General features: G+C 32.0%; 1 protein-coding gene across 1 annotated transcript; it reads left to right on the top strand.

Moving 5' to 3' along the window:
- Window positions 1–764: 764 nt before the first annotated feature.
- On the top strand, window positions 765–15,090 carry LOC139499923 (uncharacterized). Its single transcript, XM_071288563.1, has 8 exons — window positions 765–884; window positions 1,745–1,837; window positions 2,743–2,894; window positions 4,030–4,190; window positions 7,780–7,979; window positions 9,790–9,834; window positions 12,574–12,897; window positions 13,260–15,090. The coding sequence occupies exons 1-8, from the start codon at window positions 845–847 to the stop codon at window positions 13,424–13,426; spliced, it is 1,182 nt and encodes a 393-aa protein (XP_071144664.1). The 5' UTR covers window positions 765–844; the 3' UTR covers window positions 13,427–15,090.
- The last annotated feature ends 3,155 nt before the right edge of the window (window positions 15,091–18,245 follow it).

Below are 18,245 nucleotides of genomic sequence, written 5' to 3'. Positions count from 1 at the left end.
CTTTGGTTAGTAATTTAACAACAAGCAATTTCAAAAATGGTTGTTCCCAAGGCATAAACAGTCACCTCCAAAGACACACCTTTCGTAATATTGCTTTTTGCACAGCGGAGACGAAGTAATTTTAAATTCTTTGTTTTAACCTAACCAGTAATAGAACATACGACATCCTGATTCGAGATTAGAACATAGACTTGCTACATGTCCCTTCCTTTTCTTTTTTTTTAAAATTTTGCCCTTTTAACAATTTTCTGCTATAACTAAGAGATTACCATTAAACTAACATCTGACGAAGAGGGACTAAAGATACCAGGGGGAGAGTCAAACTCATAGATTGAAAATAAAATGACAACGCCATGGCTAAAAATTAAAAGACAAACAGACAAATGATAGTACAGAAGTCACAACATAGAAAACTAAATACTAAGCAACACGAAACCCACCAAAAACTGTAGATGACAATCAGTATACTGGCAGTTTTCAGTAAACATATAAATTAGTAAGAAAGAAATAAAAGAAAGGGAAAATAAGGAATGGACTTGAAGCAAGTCTAGTGAGCACATGATACAACAGTTGAAGTGTTAAGCTATATAATGTGAGTAATGATGCCATACAACTGAACAGTTTTCCTAAGTATCAGATAACATGGCTTTGATTCAAAATCAACCGGAGTCATCTTTCGTGGTATACAAAAACAATTCTAATGACAGATGTTGAACGTAGAAATATAAGATCAACGAATGTCTGAAATAAACTCAGCGAAAAATTGTAAATGATGCTTTGTTTATTATTTAAACGACGAACACATTAATTATACAGTAGTTTAAAATGCATGACTTTGTAGCAAATGTTTTATGTTTATCTGAAAATGCAGCTAATACAAACAGGTAAGAATTTAATTATATCGCTTATTTAATTGTTTGAATAATCTTAAAACGAACCAAAAGTGTTTTGATGCAATAATTCGTAGTTGTGTATCTTGTACACAATATATCTTGTTGTTTCAATGTATATTATAGATTTTTTAGAAATAATGTTACATGGTATATCACAAAAATAAAAACCGTTAATTAAAATTGAGAATTGTACGCAAAAGGAGATACAAACAGTACCAATTTTGGTATAATAGACAATTTGATAGTAAAACTCATATTCTAATAAGCTTGTTTTTTTCTGTTCTAAGACCACAAACATGTTTCAAACAATTTTACGGGAGCATTATTTATTGCGCCTTGTGATCACAATTCAACATAATCACTAAACTATATTCGATGACTTTTGTTTACAACCACTGGCCTATGCCACTGCTGGTAAAAGTTTTCTCCCAGCAGGCAGATAGTCTGCACGTCTATTTTGACATGCCGTATCATTGGTGTGGTAATATTCATACATCAATAGTTTCAAAACTTCAAATTGCTCTAAAATGTAAGGATTTTCTAACCCAGGAATACTTTCTCGTTACTGAATTTCACAATATTTTTAGGTTCTCAATAGTCTTCAACTTCGAAATTGTGTTTGACTTTTTATATTTTATTAGTTTCATTGATGAGATTTCTGTAGTAGAAACGCACGTCTGGCGTACAAAAGTATAAGCATTGAACCTTTGATGATGTTTAATACACATACACACTTTGGGATTATACGGATTAAAAAAGTTACCAGTAGGTTTTGTAATTATGTGATATGCTAGAATTTTAAAACTTAATGCAAGACAACTTTTTTATATAACGTAAAAATAAATTTACAGTTTTGCTGATCTATACGGCTGTGAGCCTGCATAGTTGTATGTCTCTTGGCGACGAGGAAGGCTGGACTCTTGTGTACAAAATAGTAACCGGAGGTGATATATCCATACACTGTATTTTCTTACCATGTAAATTGCTTTTAATTTTGATAACAGAATGCATTAATGCATCATGGTTAAACAATTCAATAGATATCGTTTAATTAACTTACTACATCAAACTATGGTTATAGGTATGTTCTTGATTTATACAAAACTGCATACATATTGCTCATTTGTTCATCTTTGTAAAGTCTTGACATACAGAGTGCATTGATATACAATTTGAGTTAAACAAAAATAAAATCGAAACAATATTTTTAATACGAATTTTCGGTGTATTAAAATCGAACATTGGGACCGTATCTTTTTAGCATTTCGAAATGACATTTTGAAGTGAAAGAAACCCGAACATATTAAACATAGACCTCTCCTCTCCGCCCCCTCCTAAAAAAGGAAAACAACTTGAGGTCAGCTTTGTCTGTGGTGAGTTGAAACCGAATTAATGATTCCAGAGTAAAAGATGTTAAAGCCAAAAATAAATAATATTCTGTGGAGTACCATATCAAGAACATGTAAAGCGAAAAATAATAAATTATTCTAACAAGTTGTTACTACAACTGGTACCTCTAAAGTATAAATACACAGCAAAAAATTGAAACTGTTCAATCAAAATGTAATATTCATAGTCTGTCAGTACTGACACACTAACTACACGACAGATGGTAACTCGAAGATTCAGACATTGACCACCAAACGTGGTATCTATAGATGTTATCGATTTCAATGCAAACGACAGGTTTAAAGGTGTGCCACAAAATCCGATTCATGTGATTAAAAGACAAACACAGATTTTCTTCCACAAAATCCGATTCATGTGAATAAAAGACATACATAGATTTTCTTCCACAAAGTGAAATCTTTCTGTCCTCATGTATAATGATTGTTATATTCCTTTACAGGAAATGGTAGTGCTTACGATTTGTTCATGTCTAACTATTCATTAAATGTTTATGACGAAGAGGCCATGTCATTAAACTGTTCTAAAAATCCATCGAAGAAACACTTTAAGTCGGATATCGTCAATTACTGGTCTATAATAGGAATACATCAGGTTTGAAATATTAGTGTTAACCCTACGAAATGCTTTTGATAAAAAAAGACCTCCTGAATTGCATTATCATTTCTTTCATACAGATCTTTGGTGCAAATAAATTATCTACGTGTACTTCTAATATCAATTTTGTAACTGTTATTAAGAGTTTGAATAATGTTAACAATAATAATCAAAAGTCTGTATCATTATAACTATTACATATTATTTCTAACTCCAATTTAAGGTCTAAATGAATGCAGTTAATGCCACCATTTTAGAAAGTAGATCATGAAACTAATTTATTTATGATTTGAAAGACAAATTAAAATTTCTTAACCAATCAATTTTCTTCAAGTTATGAGCCAGATAACATCGGAGGTGAATAATGCACTGATCTTCAGTGTTCAGACACAAATAACTAAAATGATTAAAAATTGAGTAAAAAATGTCATAAGAATATAAAAAGTCTTGGTTCGGGTTTCCATCGCAAGCGGCTAAATTTATTCATTTATTTTTTATTCGAATATACTAATTTTTCTGTTTTTCTCAGTGAAACAACAGAAACTGGTGACACATATTGCTATTACACGAAATGTTGAATTTATCAATATGATTTCAACCGAACTGATTACAATTCAAAAATATGCAGTTCAGTTATAATATGATTGCTGCTGGTACATTTCATCATAAAAGGTAAGATGGGGTGTCTAAATTAGAATCCATTTTTTTTTAAATTTGCAAAAAGGTAGTTTATATTTTGCTTTTTAAAAAGAAATAATAAAAAATAATGTGTCACGGGGCTTATTGTCACGCTACAGGTTGTGCAAAATTGACAGATTTTGTATAGATTATGCATGGAAAATCCAAATGTCTGCCATAAAACGAAAACCACACCAATTTGAGATAAAAAAAAGAGAAGAAAGCTTTAATATTTTGCTTTCAGATTAGAAAATAAAAAATGGGGTCTCGCGACCGGTTTTCTTGCTACCTAATAAAATAGGTTTATTTGTTTTCTGGCTTTTCAAAATCTAAGATGGAGGAAGACGCCCTATCTACCTTAACATTGTAGATCTTATGACATTTAGTATTCCCTTTGTTTAAACGGGAAATCGAAGCAGATGTAGTTTATATTTGACTGTTCATCTGTTTTCAGGTTAGAGTGTCAGTTTATATAAGTGGTATTGAACAGGTATTTCTTTTGTTCAATGGAACTCAAACAAACAAGACGAACTGGTTTAATGAGAGGCGGCTCATTAATAGTAGTTACAGAGACCTGAATGTACAAAAAAACGTTTCTTACTTTTCCGTTGACGGGTAAGATTTCTCTGCTTGATAAGTACTAGTTATCCCATGAGGACGCGGTGTGTCAGTATAAGATCACCCTATGGTCTCAGGCCATCGGGATGATCTTACACTGACACACCAAGTCCAAAACGGATAACTATTTTACATCCCAGCTGTTCTAGATAAGTTAGGAAAACATTTACACTTCATAAACTCTAGTTTAGAACGACACACACTCCTTATTATATTCATTATATACCATTATATACTCGAAGTATATACCTTTAATGTTTAAGTATATTAAATTAACAGTGAATTCGTATCCAGTCGTCCTAGTGTATGGGTGTGAGTCGTTGGTTGATATGATAAAGGTCTTGAGTTCAAATCCCATTATAGACATTGGATTTTTCTACCTATATTTTGATAGTTGGTCTTATTCGTATAAATAATTCTAAGTTGTATTGAACAAAAAAATGCATACAAAACAAAGAAACTGAAGCTAGGATGATCTGATATGATGATCCAGCTCAGATCTGGTAAAACAAAGGGGCTGGGATGTATATAAGGAATATACGTGGTATATTAACCAAAATAGAAATCATCATGCCACGCTAGTTAATATAATGTGTCTTGCTATGTTGTAATGTAACCCTGTTGTTTCCGGTAAACGTGAAGGTTGGAATATTTGCACACGTTTCTTGCTGATCAATTTAGAGTTATTAAACTAAATAAGTATGTGACAAATATTACACAAAAATACAATTACATCATCAATAAAAAAAGGTATTAATCAAGAATGTTTTTTCTAGTCTTAAATGATAGGGAGTGGTCATTGTTGACGATGCACATCCAGGTGAGCGACAAATGATCGTTAGAGCCTCTAGTTTACATTAGAGTGGCTAAAATGTGAACTTTTGAAATAATGAACTCATTCGTTATTACAAAATCATTGAATTTTAATTATTATTTTTATTATTAGAGATAAATAATGAAACAATAAACGGTCATTATACATTTTATGCAATTGAATCAAATGATTCTCCTACCTTAACAAAAGAACCGACTGTAGCTCAATGCTATATGTGTTTACTTTCAAAACTTTAAATTTCAATTTTATTCTCAAGAAATCTTTCGTCTATTATCTTTAAAATGTGATATTTAGAGAAAACCTGACGCGGTAAAAATATTCAGAATGATGATATCTACCTTCTGTTTATTGACATCTAAAATGTTAGGCAACGTCGTGTAGGAGTCATCGCAGTTAACATGGTTAAGGATGTCCACTGTGTTTATATATAACAAGCTTTTCAAAAGACTGTTATAATTGATAATGTTAAATAACAAAACATAAAAAGAAAAATTTGTATTTTTACAGGTCTTTGTATTTGTTTTTGATATAAAATCAACCAAAATTATGTCAGGAAATGAGTCTCCCTAGATGTTAAATACATTTAACATTTACACATTTTTCTTTCAAAAGCAATAAAAAAATAACAAGGATTTTTATTAGATTTTGAGTTATGGCTTTTTAATCTAAACTTAACAAAATTATGAAAACAAAAGTAAGGGTTAACGGGCCAAATTTATTGTTACTTCGTACACAGATAAATCTAGAGGATTTGGAATATCTGACAAAAAGACTAAAACATGAGTAGCGAATATCCTTAAATAACAAATTCTATCATTGTTCTTTATTTTTGCCAATTATTTTGAAAACTTCAATAAATAGATACAATCTTTGAAAATATTATCCGCAAGACATGATCTACAAATAACCCGGCATGGCCGAAGTCCTCGGACACCTCCTTATTGGATTTATAGGACTAAATGACACTATTCCTTTGCTTTTTCTTAAATATCTTGTAAAACATCAAAGATAGACATAAACTGTAAATAAGCTAGAAAGATGATACTGTAACTAGACATTTTATATGAGTTATTGCTTTTAAGTGATGATTGTTTCCCATTAGTTTGTTACGGCAAAGCGTAGAAGATAGACAGAAACGTTCAGGAGAAAAAGGAGACCAACAGCAAAAAGATTCAAGAATTTTATTTAAGTCTACTTATTGTTTGAGAGTGTTAATTGTTGAAGGTGCACCTTTTCCTACGAGAGCATGGTTATCCGGAAAATAGCTTTGAATGAACTCTTTTTTTGAAAGTGTATTTGCTAAATCAGTTTTCAAATCGATCCAACTATATATTGCGAAAGCACTGGTGTCCGACAGACTTTCTGATTTGCAATCATATTAATAGACTCAGACAAAACACAAAGTTTACAGCCTTTGCAGTCAAAGCCAACAATTAATCAGTCAGGTCATTTGAGTTTGGACTTTTAAGATTTTTTTTTATTAGAACTGAAGAGCAATTGGCCTCGATACGAATACCATGCATGCATACTGAACTATCGACACAAGCGTCATTATTGTTTTTTAATAACAAGTTTATTTATCTATAGGTACTTGAGGACAGGACAATTTTTGTTATCCCTCACCTGAAACAAATGTTTCGAATGTTGAAAAGCACGATAAGGAACGAGAGCTTGCCATAACAGTATAAAGAAAACAATTAACTCGAGCAGGTATACAGTTTATTTTCAGTATACTGTTATGGCAATATCCTTCAATATCTTGCTGTTCAATAGTTACCGGGTGCCCGGATGAAGAATCCTCACCCATCCAATACTTCTGTCATTTAAGAATCAAAACACGACAGCACGCGTAGCAAAATTGATCTGTTTTGTCGATAGACGTCGAACTTCATTAAAAGTGCCCGCAGTTTAAAAAGAGGAATGTTTGAAGAAACAAATAATGCAAATTGTCGAAAAGGAAATTGGGATTGATTGATTGGTTGATTGATTGTTGGTGTTTTAATGTCACTTTTAAGCGCCACTTTTGGGCTATTTCGTGGCATCCAGTTTTATCCTAGTCAATTATGATTTGAGTCGAGTGCACCCGCACGATTCGAACCACAACCTCAGTGTTTACTTACTAGTGATTACTGTAGCTTCAAAGCTTCTCCCTATATACTATATCAGTAACCGCTGTGGATAATACACTTTGAGTTGATAGTATATAGCAAATACAATGTAGTCCTGTCTACAAATACCTACGTATTAAATATTATGCTAGTTCTCGAACTTGTACCATATATTCGAGTTCTGATTAAAGATGATTTAGTCGAATTTTGATTTGATTTTGTTCTATGAATTGTCATTCGATGCTGACTTATCATTTTCCAGCCTCCTTTTAAAACTTAGATAAGTATACATAAACACAAAATAGTAATTGTTACCAAAACTTGAATACGTCGGATGTGGTATGATTACAATTGAGATAACTATCACCCAGAGACAAAATAACGTTGATGTAAGCAACGTAAGGTCACGAATTTCGACAAGTAGCAAAAACTATAAGAGTTGTATTCACTCCAATATAGCTTAAATATGTGACTATTTATGGCTTACTTTATGTACTTGCTCAAAAGTTACATTCTAGTCAAAAAGATGAACCTATATGTATCACGATTCCACTTTTATCTTTCTCTTGAATGATCTCATTAAAACAGGTAACGGGTTTGATCCTCTACAATTTTTATATCGTATTTTTCCATACATTTTCAGAATAGCAGGACCAGCTGATCACCATTACGGTGATAACTATAGCAGACGATTTTACATAAGAAATGAAACAGACGGCGAATGTAAAACAAAAGATAATGGTTGGCTACTTGTTGGAGATGATAAGGGCGCCTGCAATTATGAGCGAGATATAAACAAAAAACCATTCATTCTTTTTAGCAATCCTCCCTCTATATCTAAAGGTATTGTAATATTTTTCTATTTCTATTAATAAGTGTAAATCAAATAATGTTCCTGGATTGGTTATTCTGTAAGTCTTATAATGTACAAAGACTTAAACTGGTTAATGTAAATTAAACAGCTCAACAAACAACAACATTTTGCCTTTCCTCATTACTAGACGTGTACGGAATGGTATTGGTTTCAAAAGTTTGATATAAGTATTTCGGATTTTGATGAATTTCGTATACATTTAGAACTCGTTGAACTGAAGTGTCAAAAATGTGGAGCGTATAAACAGCCACATAAACAACCATCTAGGAGTGATGCCAAAACTATTTTACAGATAATTACACATTAGATAAGAATGCCGGATTCGGACAGTGTATTTTCGCATGTTCTAACATTTTTTCCCAATTTCAATCGAATTTGCCTGTTTTTCACCAATGCCAGTGAATATGCCTCAAATGCCATGGTATTTGCCATTTTGGATATTCCCTTTTTACCCAAGCGAGCATCTTCCCGCCAATCTTTTTTCGGATATGACGTTTAATAAAGAATGCGAACTAGCGCGTATAAGTGCATTGCCCTTTATAGCTTGCTGTTCGATGTGAGCCAAGGCTCCGTGTTGAAGGCCGTACCTTGACATTTAATGGTTTACTTTTATAAATTTGTAAGTCAAATTGGCACTCATAATACATCTTCCTATATCTATGTATCATTTACGCGGTTTTATGCTTATATTCATTTATCCTTAATTATGCATCAACATGTTCATGAATTACAGTACAAGTATTAAACAATAATATCTTCATCTGTACAGGGAGTTTCAATACAAATCTATTCAGTGTAATTAAACCATTGATAACTATACCTTTGATAACTATAGACAGATATAATTTGCCTGTTTTTGTCTCAATATCCCCTCTCCGACATGGTATTTGCCATCTTGGATATTCCTATTTTACCCTAGCGAGCCTGATCCCGCCATATTTATTCGGTATCTTTCTGCCTTCATCCCATTAAGATAACATGATTCAGAACTATTGATTGAGTTTAACCGAAAACTGTCAGATATATACATATAAAGAGGAAAAAAACGTCTATACAACTGAACAATTTAATGATGGAATAACAATGACGTTTACACATATAGTTACCATGACGTTACAAAAAGACAGCACTAACCCGTATAAGTACATGTATAATTCCCGAGGTACAACGATTTCCCTTAACATGTACAGACAGTTTCGATCAAATTTAATCGGTGTAATTAAACAGATAAATCATGTTATGGAAGACTATGTACGAAAAATATCAGTCTTAAGAGCAAATTTCCCTCGCCTAGCGGCTTGGGATATTTCATAGTCAATTGACTGGTATTGTTCGCAAATACCCGTTCAAAACATGGTTTACCGGTTCAATGTACCTAAAAAAAAAGCTTTAAATTTAATTTTATTGTCTTTAAATTAAAATTATAAATCCGAATCCACTGAATTCCAGATGTATCAATTGCAACAACATAATTATTTAACAAAAATTTTAAACGAAATTTTGTGAAATCGCTTTTTCTTATTCTTGTTTCAGCTAGAAATTCAGTTTTTTATTATTATATAAAATTGTCATCTTTGTAAGTATAAATGCTACATAAATGTTTTTTTACGTAATTTCTCATCAACGTGTTATTTATGCATAAAAAAATTCTTAAACATCTGAAATACCTTTTTAAAACATATATTTGGAACTCAAGCTATGTTATGTTAGGGTTTGCATGTATTTAAGAACAGCAAATAAACTTTTAGAAAGTATTTAGAAATTCTCCTTTTTTTGCAGCATCGAAACATGAATTGGCAGATAGTTTGGCAATATTTATAAAGTGTAAGTTATTTGCAAGAGAAGAGCAACAGCATGTAACTGTATTGTGCAATTTTATATACTAGCTAGTATCATGTTTTAAAGATGAAATATTGATATAGAAGCGAAAGATATCGATGGTTCATTCAGAACTCATATGCCACAGAAACAACTGACACATTGTTGCAAATAAATGCTACAGTAAGATACCGCTGTTCAATATTCAAACAAAACAAATCGGGGAAACAAACTTAAACCGAGGGAAACACATAAACTATAAGAGGAAAATAACAGAAACAACAAAGGTAAACGCCAACATACCTAGACACGAAATGTATAATAACAATTGCCAGATTCCTGATTTGGTACAAGACATTTTCAGAAATAGTGGTGGGTTGACCTTGTCTTATGGCTAGCCAAACCTCCCGCTTATATGGCAAAACGACAAAGGGACGAACAGATCCACAAAACAATGCTAGAAAACTAGGGCCTGAGTAACACGATCGTTACTAAAAATAGGGGAATGAACTTATGTGCTTCAGAAGGGTAAGTCTTCCTACTTCTATATTCGTCCTGTTGTTAATCTCATTGCTAAAAGAAACCATTTTGAAGAAAGTTAAATAACAAAAATACCAAGGGAAACTAAAAACGGAAAGTCCTTTAAAAATGGTACAATCAAACGCTCAAACACGTCAATAAAGGCAACAGTAGTATACCGATGTTCAAAATTCATAAATCGATAGAGAAAAAACAAATCGAATAGAAAACAACTGACATATTCATGACTTGTTAAAGGCATTGCCGTATGTATCAAATGGTAGATTAAACTTGGTTTTATAGCTGGCGAAACCTCGGACTTGTATGTGAAATATAAGACTGTATTGTAAGATATAATTAGCACACTACAAAATGAATGATTCAAGTGTTCCAGGATCTCAACATTGAAATATGATTGCAGCTGTGCAAGTTCCCAAATTAAATATTATCTGGATCATCATGTTTCAAAGTTGTTCAGTGTTATAATACTCAACACATTTCTATTATATGAGTGTGTCAAAACGTCGAAATATCTAGTACGTTAATCTATATAATGAAAACAAGATGTTAGAAGTTAACAGTTCTGTCAATGAGTAAGCCATATAATGAGCAAGTGTCAAAAAAGGAAGTTACGTAGATATTATAAAAGGCATTTTTGCGCCTGTCACAAGTCAGAAGCATCTGGCCTTTGTTGGTTTTGTATGTTTTTGAATTTTAATACACTTAAACGGTTTGCAAGTTAGTGTGACGTCTGTTTTCACTGCAATAGAACTCTTATGACAGCTGAGGCCCACCATCGGCTGTATGATTTTCTCGCTGCGTTGAAGACCCATTGGTGGCCTTCGGCTGTTATCTTCTCTTTGGTCGGGATGTTGTCTTATTCCCACATTTCCCAATTTCTATTCTCAATTTCATTGATTAAAACTCTTAGCCTCAATCTACATACCGCATTAACCACGTTAAAGTTATAATAGTTCTTTTTTTCAAGTGACTATAAATGATTATTCGATGACAATGAACAAAGTTAAAAGAAAGACGAATATCATTGAAATTTGGTTACGACTTACTGGGTAGTTCAATAGGTGGACGGTACAAATGTGAGCGGTAACATTCGTATTTGAACAATATCCAATATTTACCGGTGTGATTAAAACATGACAAATAAATATAATGCCTAGAATTATGCGAGCAACAAGGCTTAAATATGATGATGAACCGATGAACTGACGTTGCTTATTTTCAATTAGATCCTTTTAATTTGGCTTTGAGCGTTCCTGATGAAGGTAAATCCAGAAAAGCGCTTCGGACGCAATAAATTATTAAACGTGTTGTTTTATATTTTAACAAATGAAGCAGGAAGTTGTTATGTGTTTCTCTTTTTAACGACGACAAAGGTGGCTATAATTTAGCTTATTCTATCTGATGTTATTAAGTTGTTCACAATTAAACCATGTTTTTTAAAATCAGCTTTAAAAATAAAATGGTCTTTGAAAAGACCTGAAAGTTGTGATCAATCCTTGATAGCTTCAAATAAAAATATTAGGAATATATCCGTTTGGTAATGACATTTGTTCCTTAAGATCTTAAGATAGTTACAAATTATATATTAAAACATCACTTGTTCTATTTTAAAATTAAAAAGAAATGTTGTATGATAGCAAGTTCTCAACAGGCTACAAAAAGACAAAAAAGACCTGGATGTAAGCAACTAAATGTCAGCCAAGGGTCTTCATAAATTAGCAAAATCAATACAATAGAGAGTGACAAAAGGCCCCCTCATGAATCTTGTTTCTCTAAATATTCACCTGGATGGAATATTTATAGAAGGAAATGTGATATGAATGCCGATGAGACAAATGAAGTTAACATTCAGTAAAAGGCCATCAGAAAGCAATCTAAGAATGTTCATCAGCATTTTTCTTATATATATGTTTATATAAAGAATAGTCGAAAAGGAAATTGTGTACAGTCGCAAGGTTGCATCCACGAAAACAAAATAAGTCACTATTATGTTGAGCCTGAACAAGTCATAGTTCAAGAATGATGAATAACGAGCCAATGAGACAAATACACCAAAGTTTAAATAGAGTGGGTGTAAGCAATTACAGGCAACCGTACGACCTTCTTAAAAATGAAAACAAACTGTAAAGTCGGATATAATAGAATGTATATGTTGAAAAATTTAGGGTAATAGAATGTTAAAATAATGGTACATATCTTTTACAGTTTCAAGTAAAGCCAATTGTTTGAACCCATTTGTCATCAACTGCATTTACGGTTATGCACAGACATCAACCAACCTTGCAAACATACCATCAACAAACCCTGCACAGACTTCAACAACAAGCCCCGCACAGACATCATCAACAAGTCCTGCACAAACATCATCAACAAGTCCTGCACAGACATCAGCAACAAGTCCTGCACAAACATCAGCAACGAACCCTGCACAGACATCATCAACAACAACTGAAATAAGAAGTGTAGATCTGCAAAATAAATTAGACCAGATCAAAATAGAGCTGACGGTACAGAGAAAATCAACACAAAGTAAGCCATGTATAAATGATATTCTATGCACACCAGATAATGATAGTCCTTGTTGATTAATATTACTTTGAAAAAATTAAGTTATTGTTTTTAGTAATCCACTCAGGATTTTGGATAAGATTCAGTGTGCAAAATATAAAACGCAATAAAAAAATTATATCTATGCATAAACCATTAATTACTTATGTCTTAATCCGGATTGTATCCCTCTCAATCTCCACTAAATATGCATCTGATTAGGTGTTTCAAACTTAAAACAGTACAAGTAGAAAAAAGGAAGACACAAATAGTAATGAATTACGGAAGAAAGAGCACTCTAGATTTGTTAGCTGATAATAATTACACTGTATCATTTTTGTTAGAGTACAGGAGATCTCTGACGAGTGCCCCGGATGAGAGAACGTCATCTAAACTCATGGGAATAATTGGTGGAACTTTCATAATCTCTGTGATTGGATTTATAGTTCTACTGGACTGTGCCACCTGCAATATGGGAAGACATGGTAAAGCAAAGAAAGGCAACAATTAGTGCTAGTAAATAATAACTGGTTCTACATGTTATTGAAAAGGAATAATCTAATGCGAGAAAGTGAAATAACATAACTTTACACAATCTTAATATTAATATGGAGGAATGTTGCTTGTAGTATTCAGTATTAATTTATGGAGTACACTAAAATGCATCAATATTTGATAATAAAAATAGCTTATATTTTAATTTGAACTCAAAGTAAAATGAATTAGACACAAGTAAACAGTGAAGTGTGCTCCTTATAACAATTAACTACAAAACAATGATTAAAATGAGCATGCAATAATTCATATATACAATACTTTACGTGTTTATCTATTGGAAAAAAGATGAAACAGTCATAACGTAAACATTGGTAATGATGTTGATGATGATAACGTGAATGTACTCCAAATACACTATAAACTTCAAATAACAAGAGTTCTCTCAGACCTCGAATACATGCTTACATATATAGACCATTTGTTTATACGAGAGGTCTGGATTACCAGATATTAGTAAATCAACATTGAGTATAAGATCATCAGGAAACCATCTTAAATTGTTCATCAGAATTTATCTCTGGTGGGTAAATAAAAAAACTGTCGAAAAGGATATGATGTACAGTCTCAATGTCGCATCCACAAAAACAAGATTGGTCAGTAATTATAGTGTCTCTGAACAAGTCATAGTTCAAGAAAGATGCATAGCATCTAAATTGTGTTAGAACTATATTTAGTTCCCTCTGTCCATATAAATTGTGCTTAGGTACATTTTATCTATAGTATTTAGCTGTTTTATTTTGTTTGAAACTTCTGATTTTGGAAGGAAAAATCGGTATGATTACATAGTATAATAGTAGACGGTATAAAATATTGTTTAGTAAAGGATAATCACAGATGTATAAATAATGAACTCAATATTTTTCAGCGATTGCGGTTATTAAGTGACAGTTCTTTTCAGGTTTTTTATTGATATCGTGTTCATAAGTTTGTCTTGTTCCGTCTTAGAATATCTATGTTGTTATGTGTATGTTTTAAATTGAAAATAGAAAAGGGTAATATGTCAAAAAAGACAACAACCCGACCATAGAACAGACAACAGCAGAGGGTAACCAATATGTCTTCGATGCAGCGAAAATTTCTCGCACCCGGAGGCGTCCTTCAGCTGGCCCCTAAACACATATATATACTGTTTAAGTGATAATGATCGCAATACTAAACTCCAAATTATACAGAAGAAACTGAAATTAAAAATAATAAAAGACTAACAAAGGCCAGAGGCTGTTTGTTTTTGTCTTCGTTGAGCCTTGGTGTCGTCAGTTATTATTTTTCGACTAATGAGTTTTTATGTCTTTTTGGTATCATTTACCTCTCTGTCATATCTTTTCCTGAATATTCGTAAAATGTACTTATCATTACATGTTTTGCAGAGTGTCAAACCTACATATTGTATTAATTGCAAATATGCATTTTTTGAGTCTGTCCAAAGTCAGGACCCTATGGCCTTTTTTAGTCTTGCTTGTTTTTTTTAATTATAGTTAACTTATATGTTTTTGTGTGTAGTGTGACGTCCATTTTCACTGAACTAGTACACAATTCTACATAGGGGCCCGCTGAGGACCACATCAGAGTCCGGGATTTTCTCGCTACGTCGAAGACCCATTGGTCAAGTAAACTTGTCTGAGGGATAAAATAAAGTTAAAAAGTAAAAAAAAACAAAAAAAAAAACCCCAACAAAACAGGAGTCAAAAAGCAAAATGCAAATCTCGCACCCCTCCCCCCCACCAACAAAAAAAAACAAACCCCAACATAATTCATTACTGATATCTTTGTAATCTTTGAGTGAAGTCATTATTAGTAACCAGAAGTTTGATTGATCGACAAAATTGAATAAGGTTAACAAAACATATAAACGGTTTTCTATCTTATTCAATCAAATTTAAACTATTTAAATACCCCACAAATAGATAACCTTGCAGTCATTCAAGTCATTTCAGCTAGGTCTACCTCTGTCACTATTAACACGCCCGTTATCATAATTCAAACTGATTATAATAAAATTAATCCTTTTTAACATTAATGTGTCCGCCTTCTTGTATATTACCCTAGCAGACAATCTAGATTGTGGTTACTAGTGTATGTGATTGAAAACTGTTAAGAAAAAGTATTACACAAGAACGATATATATACCTACATATCAAATTTTATAGCAAAAATAACTTAAATTAATATTCCTCAAAAGGATATAAACATCATTTAACAGTAGCCACACTGCTTCAATAGATAAAAACCAAAACCCGTTTGTAAAGTTTAATGAATCTTTTTTTAAATTATTACAAGAAGTTGACTCGATAAAATAGGTACCAACAGTTTCCAACTAAACGCATCATCAAGCACATAAGCTAAAATGGTTGTTAAAATTGCTATGAACTTTTGTCAAAATGCTTATTGACTAAACCAAAAAATGTTAAGTTGATTTAGTAGCTAAATTTCTAATAACAGCCATTAAGCGGTTGTACTAAAAAAGTCATTCTTCCAGATCATGAGGACTGACTGGAGTATTGAATATAATAATCCATAAAAAAGCCATACTATATATAGATATAAGACGATGTGGTTTGAGTGTCAGTGAGATAACTCTTCATCCAAGTTACAATTAATAAAAGTAAACCATTATAAGTCAAAGTACGGTCTTTAACACGGAGCCTTGGCTCACTCCGAACAGCAAGCTATAAAGGGCCACGAAAATGACTTGTGTAAAACCATTTCAACGGGCAAACCGACGATCTCACCTATATAAAAACCAAGAAACGATAAACACTTATGGACCACATCAACAAGCGACAACTACTAAACATCATATTCCTAACTAAGGACAGGTGTAAGCAATTGCAGCTGATTTAAACGTTTGAATGATACCAAACCTTCACCCTTATCTGAAACAATAGTGTAACATCACAAAATAGAAAGACACGCTATAATATATAATTTTTATATATATCCATTGAAATGGCTTGACTCAATCAAAAGACATATTAACACAAGTTAACATACACTAACAGAATAAATACGATATATGATACAATGTAAATACAAAATCAATATCATAAGGGATGAAAAATTAGAGTTTAAGTATTATACCGCTGTTAAATCTTAAACAATTTCAGAAAAACAAAATATAAGTTTGAACAAAAATTGAAAAAGAAAATATTTATACAAAATAAATAGTTTTGATGTTCATCATGTTCATAGTACGAAGTAGTGAAAGTTTATAGGAATACCAAACACCTAGATAAGCTGGTATATACTAGTAGACCAATTATAACCCTCACTAAGTAAACATTAAATAACGAAAAAGTATTACAAATAGTATCAACAGGTAAAATAAACAAGAAAGTACGATTTGAGATTACTCGCAGTTACCGACAGCTAGTTCAAAGCCAAAAGCAATTAATAATATAAATCATGCATCGGAGACTAAATTCAACTAATGCACATTCCAGGGATTTAGTATTTGAAAGTCATGGACAATCAAAGAAGAAGTGACTTGTGCAATATCAAAAATAAATGTAAAGACAGAGAGTAGGATACCCCTTTTATAGATTAAATGAACGATTGTGTGTCTTTATACACCCCATTTGAAAAGAACACAAATATAGTTATGTTTTAAAAAGATGAAAAAATGGTTATTAGTGCCAATGTAAACGATATTCAAAAATATAATTAGTAAGATAACATTTTCTAATAAGTTTGTCTAAAGGTTCGATGAGTTAACACGGATTACATACATTTCTGTGCTTTTAGTATAATATTACCGTTAAATTGAGGATGTGAAATACCACTTTTAACCAGTCTTCCATAGGTACAGGCATATGCACGAATAAAAAAATGAAAGAATTTAGTAAAAGTTTTAAGTAATTTATGGTAACGAAATCGCTGACTTAATGATTTACAAGTGATGCATTGATTACGTTTGTTAAAACCTATGACATTATTGCACACACGGGCATAACGAATGCGTTAGTATATAATAAAACTGTATGATGGAGCCAAAGGAAGAAGCACAATCACAACTGTCATATTCCTAACTTGGTACAGGCATTTTCTGTTGTACAAAATGGTGGATTAAACCTGGTTTTATAGCTAGCTAAACCTCTCACTAGTATGACAGTCGCATCAAATTCCATTATATAGAAAACGATTCATAGACAAAACAAACAGACGGAACAGGTAAAAAGTTCAAAAAGGGGTGCAACAGTCAACATTGTGTTATAATCTTAATCACTAAAAAAGAACACAAAAAAACAAAAACAAAACCAAACACAACAAACAAATATGTTACAAAGAATAACAAAATATCATATAGCCCCATGCATATTAGATAAAACTAAAGACAAGAAAACACAAATTTACCATAGTACGATAACTGGATGTATAAGTACAGAGCCACCTCATAATTGTATCAAAAAAACATAATAAGGCATATAGACAAAGTACATAGCAAAACCGAAAGTCAAGCATACAATCATATTTTACAATAGCACAATTACAGGATGTAAACATACAGAGCCAAGCTATATATATCGAAGTAACACCAAAAGGTATACAGTCAAAAATATAAGCAAAAATGAAAGACAAGAATACGAGAATTATCATAATCTAAACATTATGACAGGATGTACAATTACCACACTTATCTTAATCAGCACAAAAAGGCATATATCAAATTTAACAACCTCATTCATAGCTTTCTTATTTTTGAATTTTATTTCTGTATGTTTAATTCACCAATAAACGATTGAAATATTTTAAGTTGTGTAACCGAAATGTTAGAT

The sequence above is a fragment of the Mytilus edulis genome, chromosome 13 (genome assembly GCF_963676685.1).
Source record: "Mytilus edulis chromosome 13, xbMytEdul2.2, whole genome shotgun sequence".
Classification (NCBI taxonomy): Eukaryota; Metazoa; Mollusca; class Bivalvia; order Mytilida; family Mytilidae; genus Mytilus; species Mytilus edulis.
The sequence above is the reverse complement of the archived record's forward strand: the minus strand, read 5'-3'. Positions and strand labels throughout refer to the sequence as shown.

Bases quoted from the DNA above. Each gene is read 5' to 3' on its own strand.
- LOC139499923 (XM_071288563.1), top strand. From the start codon at position 845: ATGTTTTATGTTTATCTGAAAATGCAGCTAATACAAACAG. The intron at 1,838-2,742 runs GTGATATATCCA...ATTCCTTTACAG, and splicing joins GTACAAAATAGTAACCGGAG to GAAATGGTAGTGCTTACGAT. The intron at 4,191-7,779 runs GTAAGATTTCTC...ATACATTTTCAG, and splicing joins TCTTACTTTTCCGTTGACGG to AATAGCAGGACCAGCTGATC.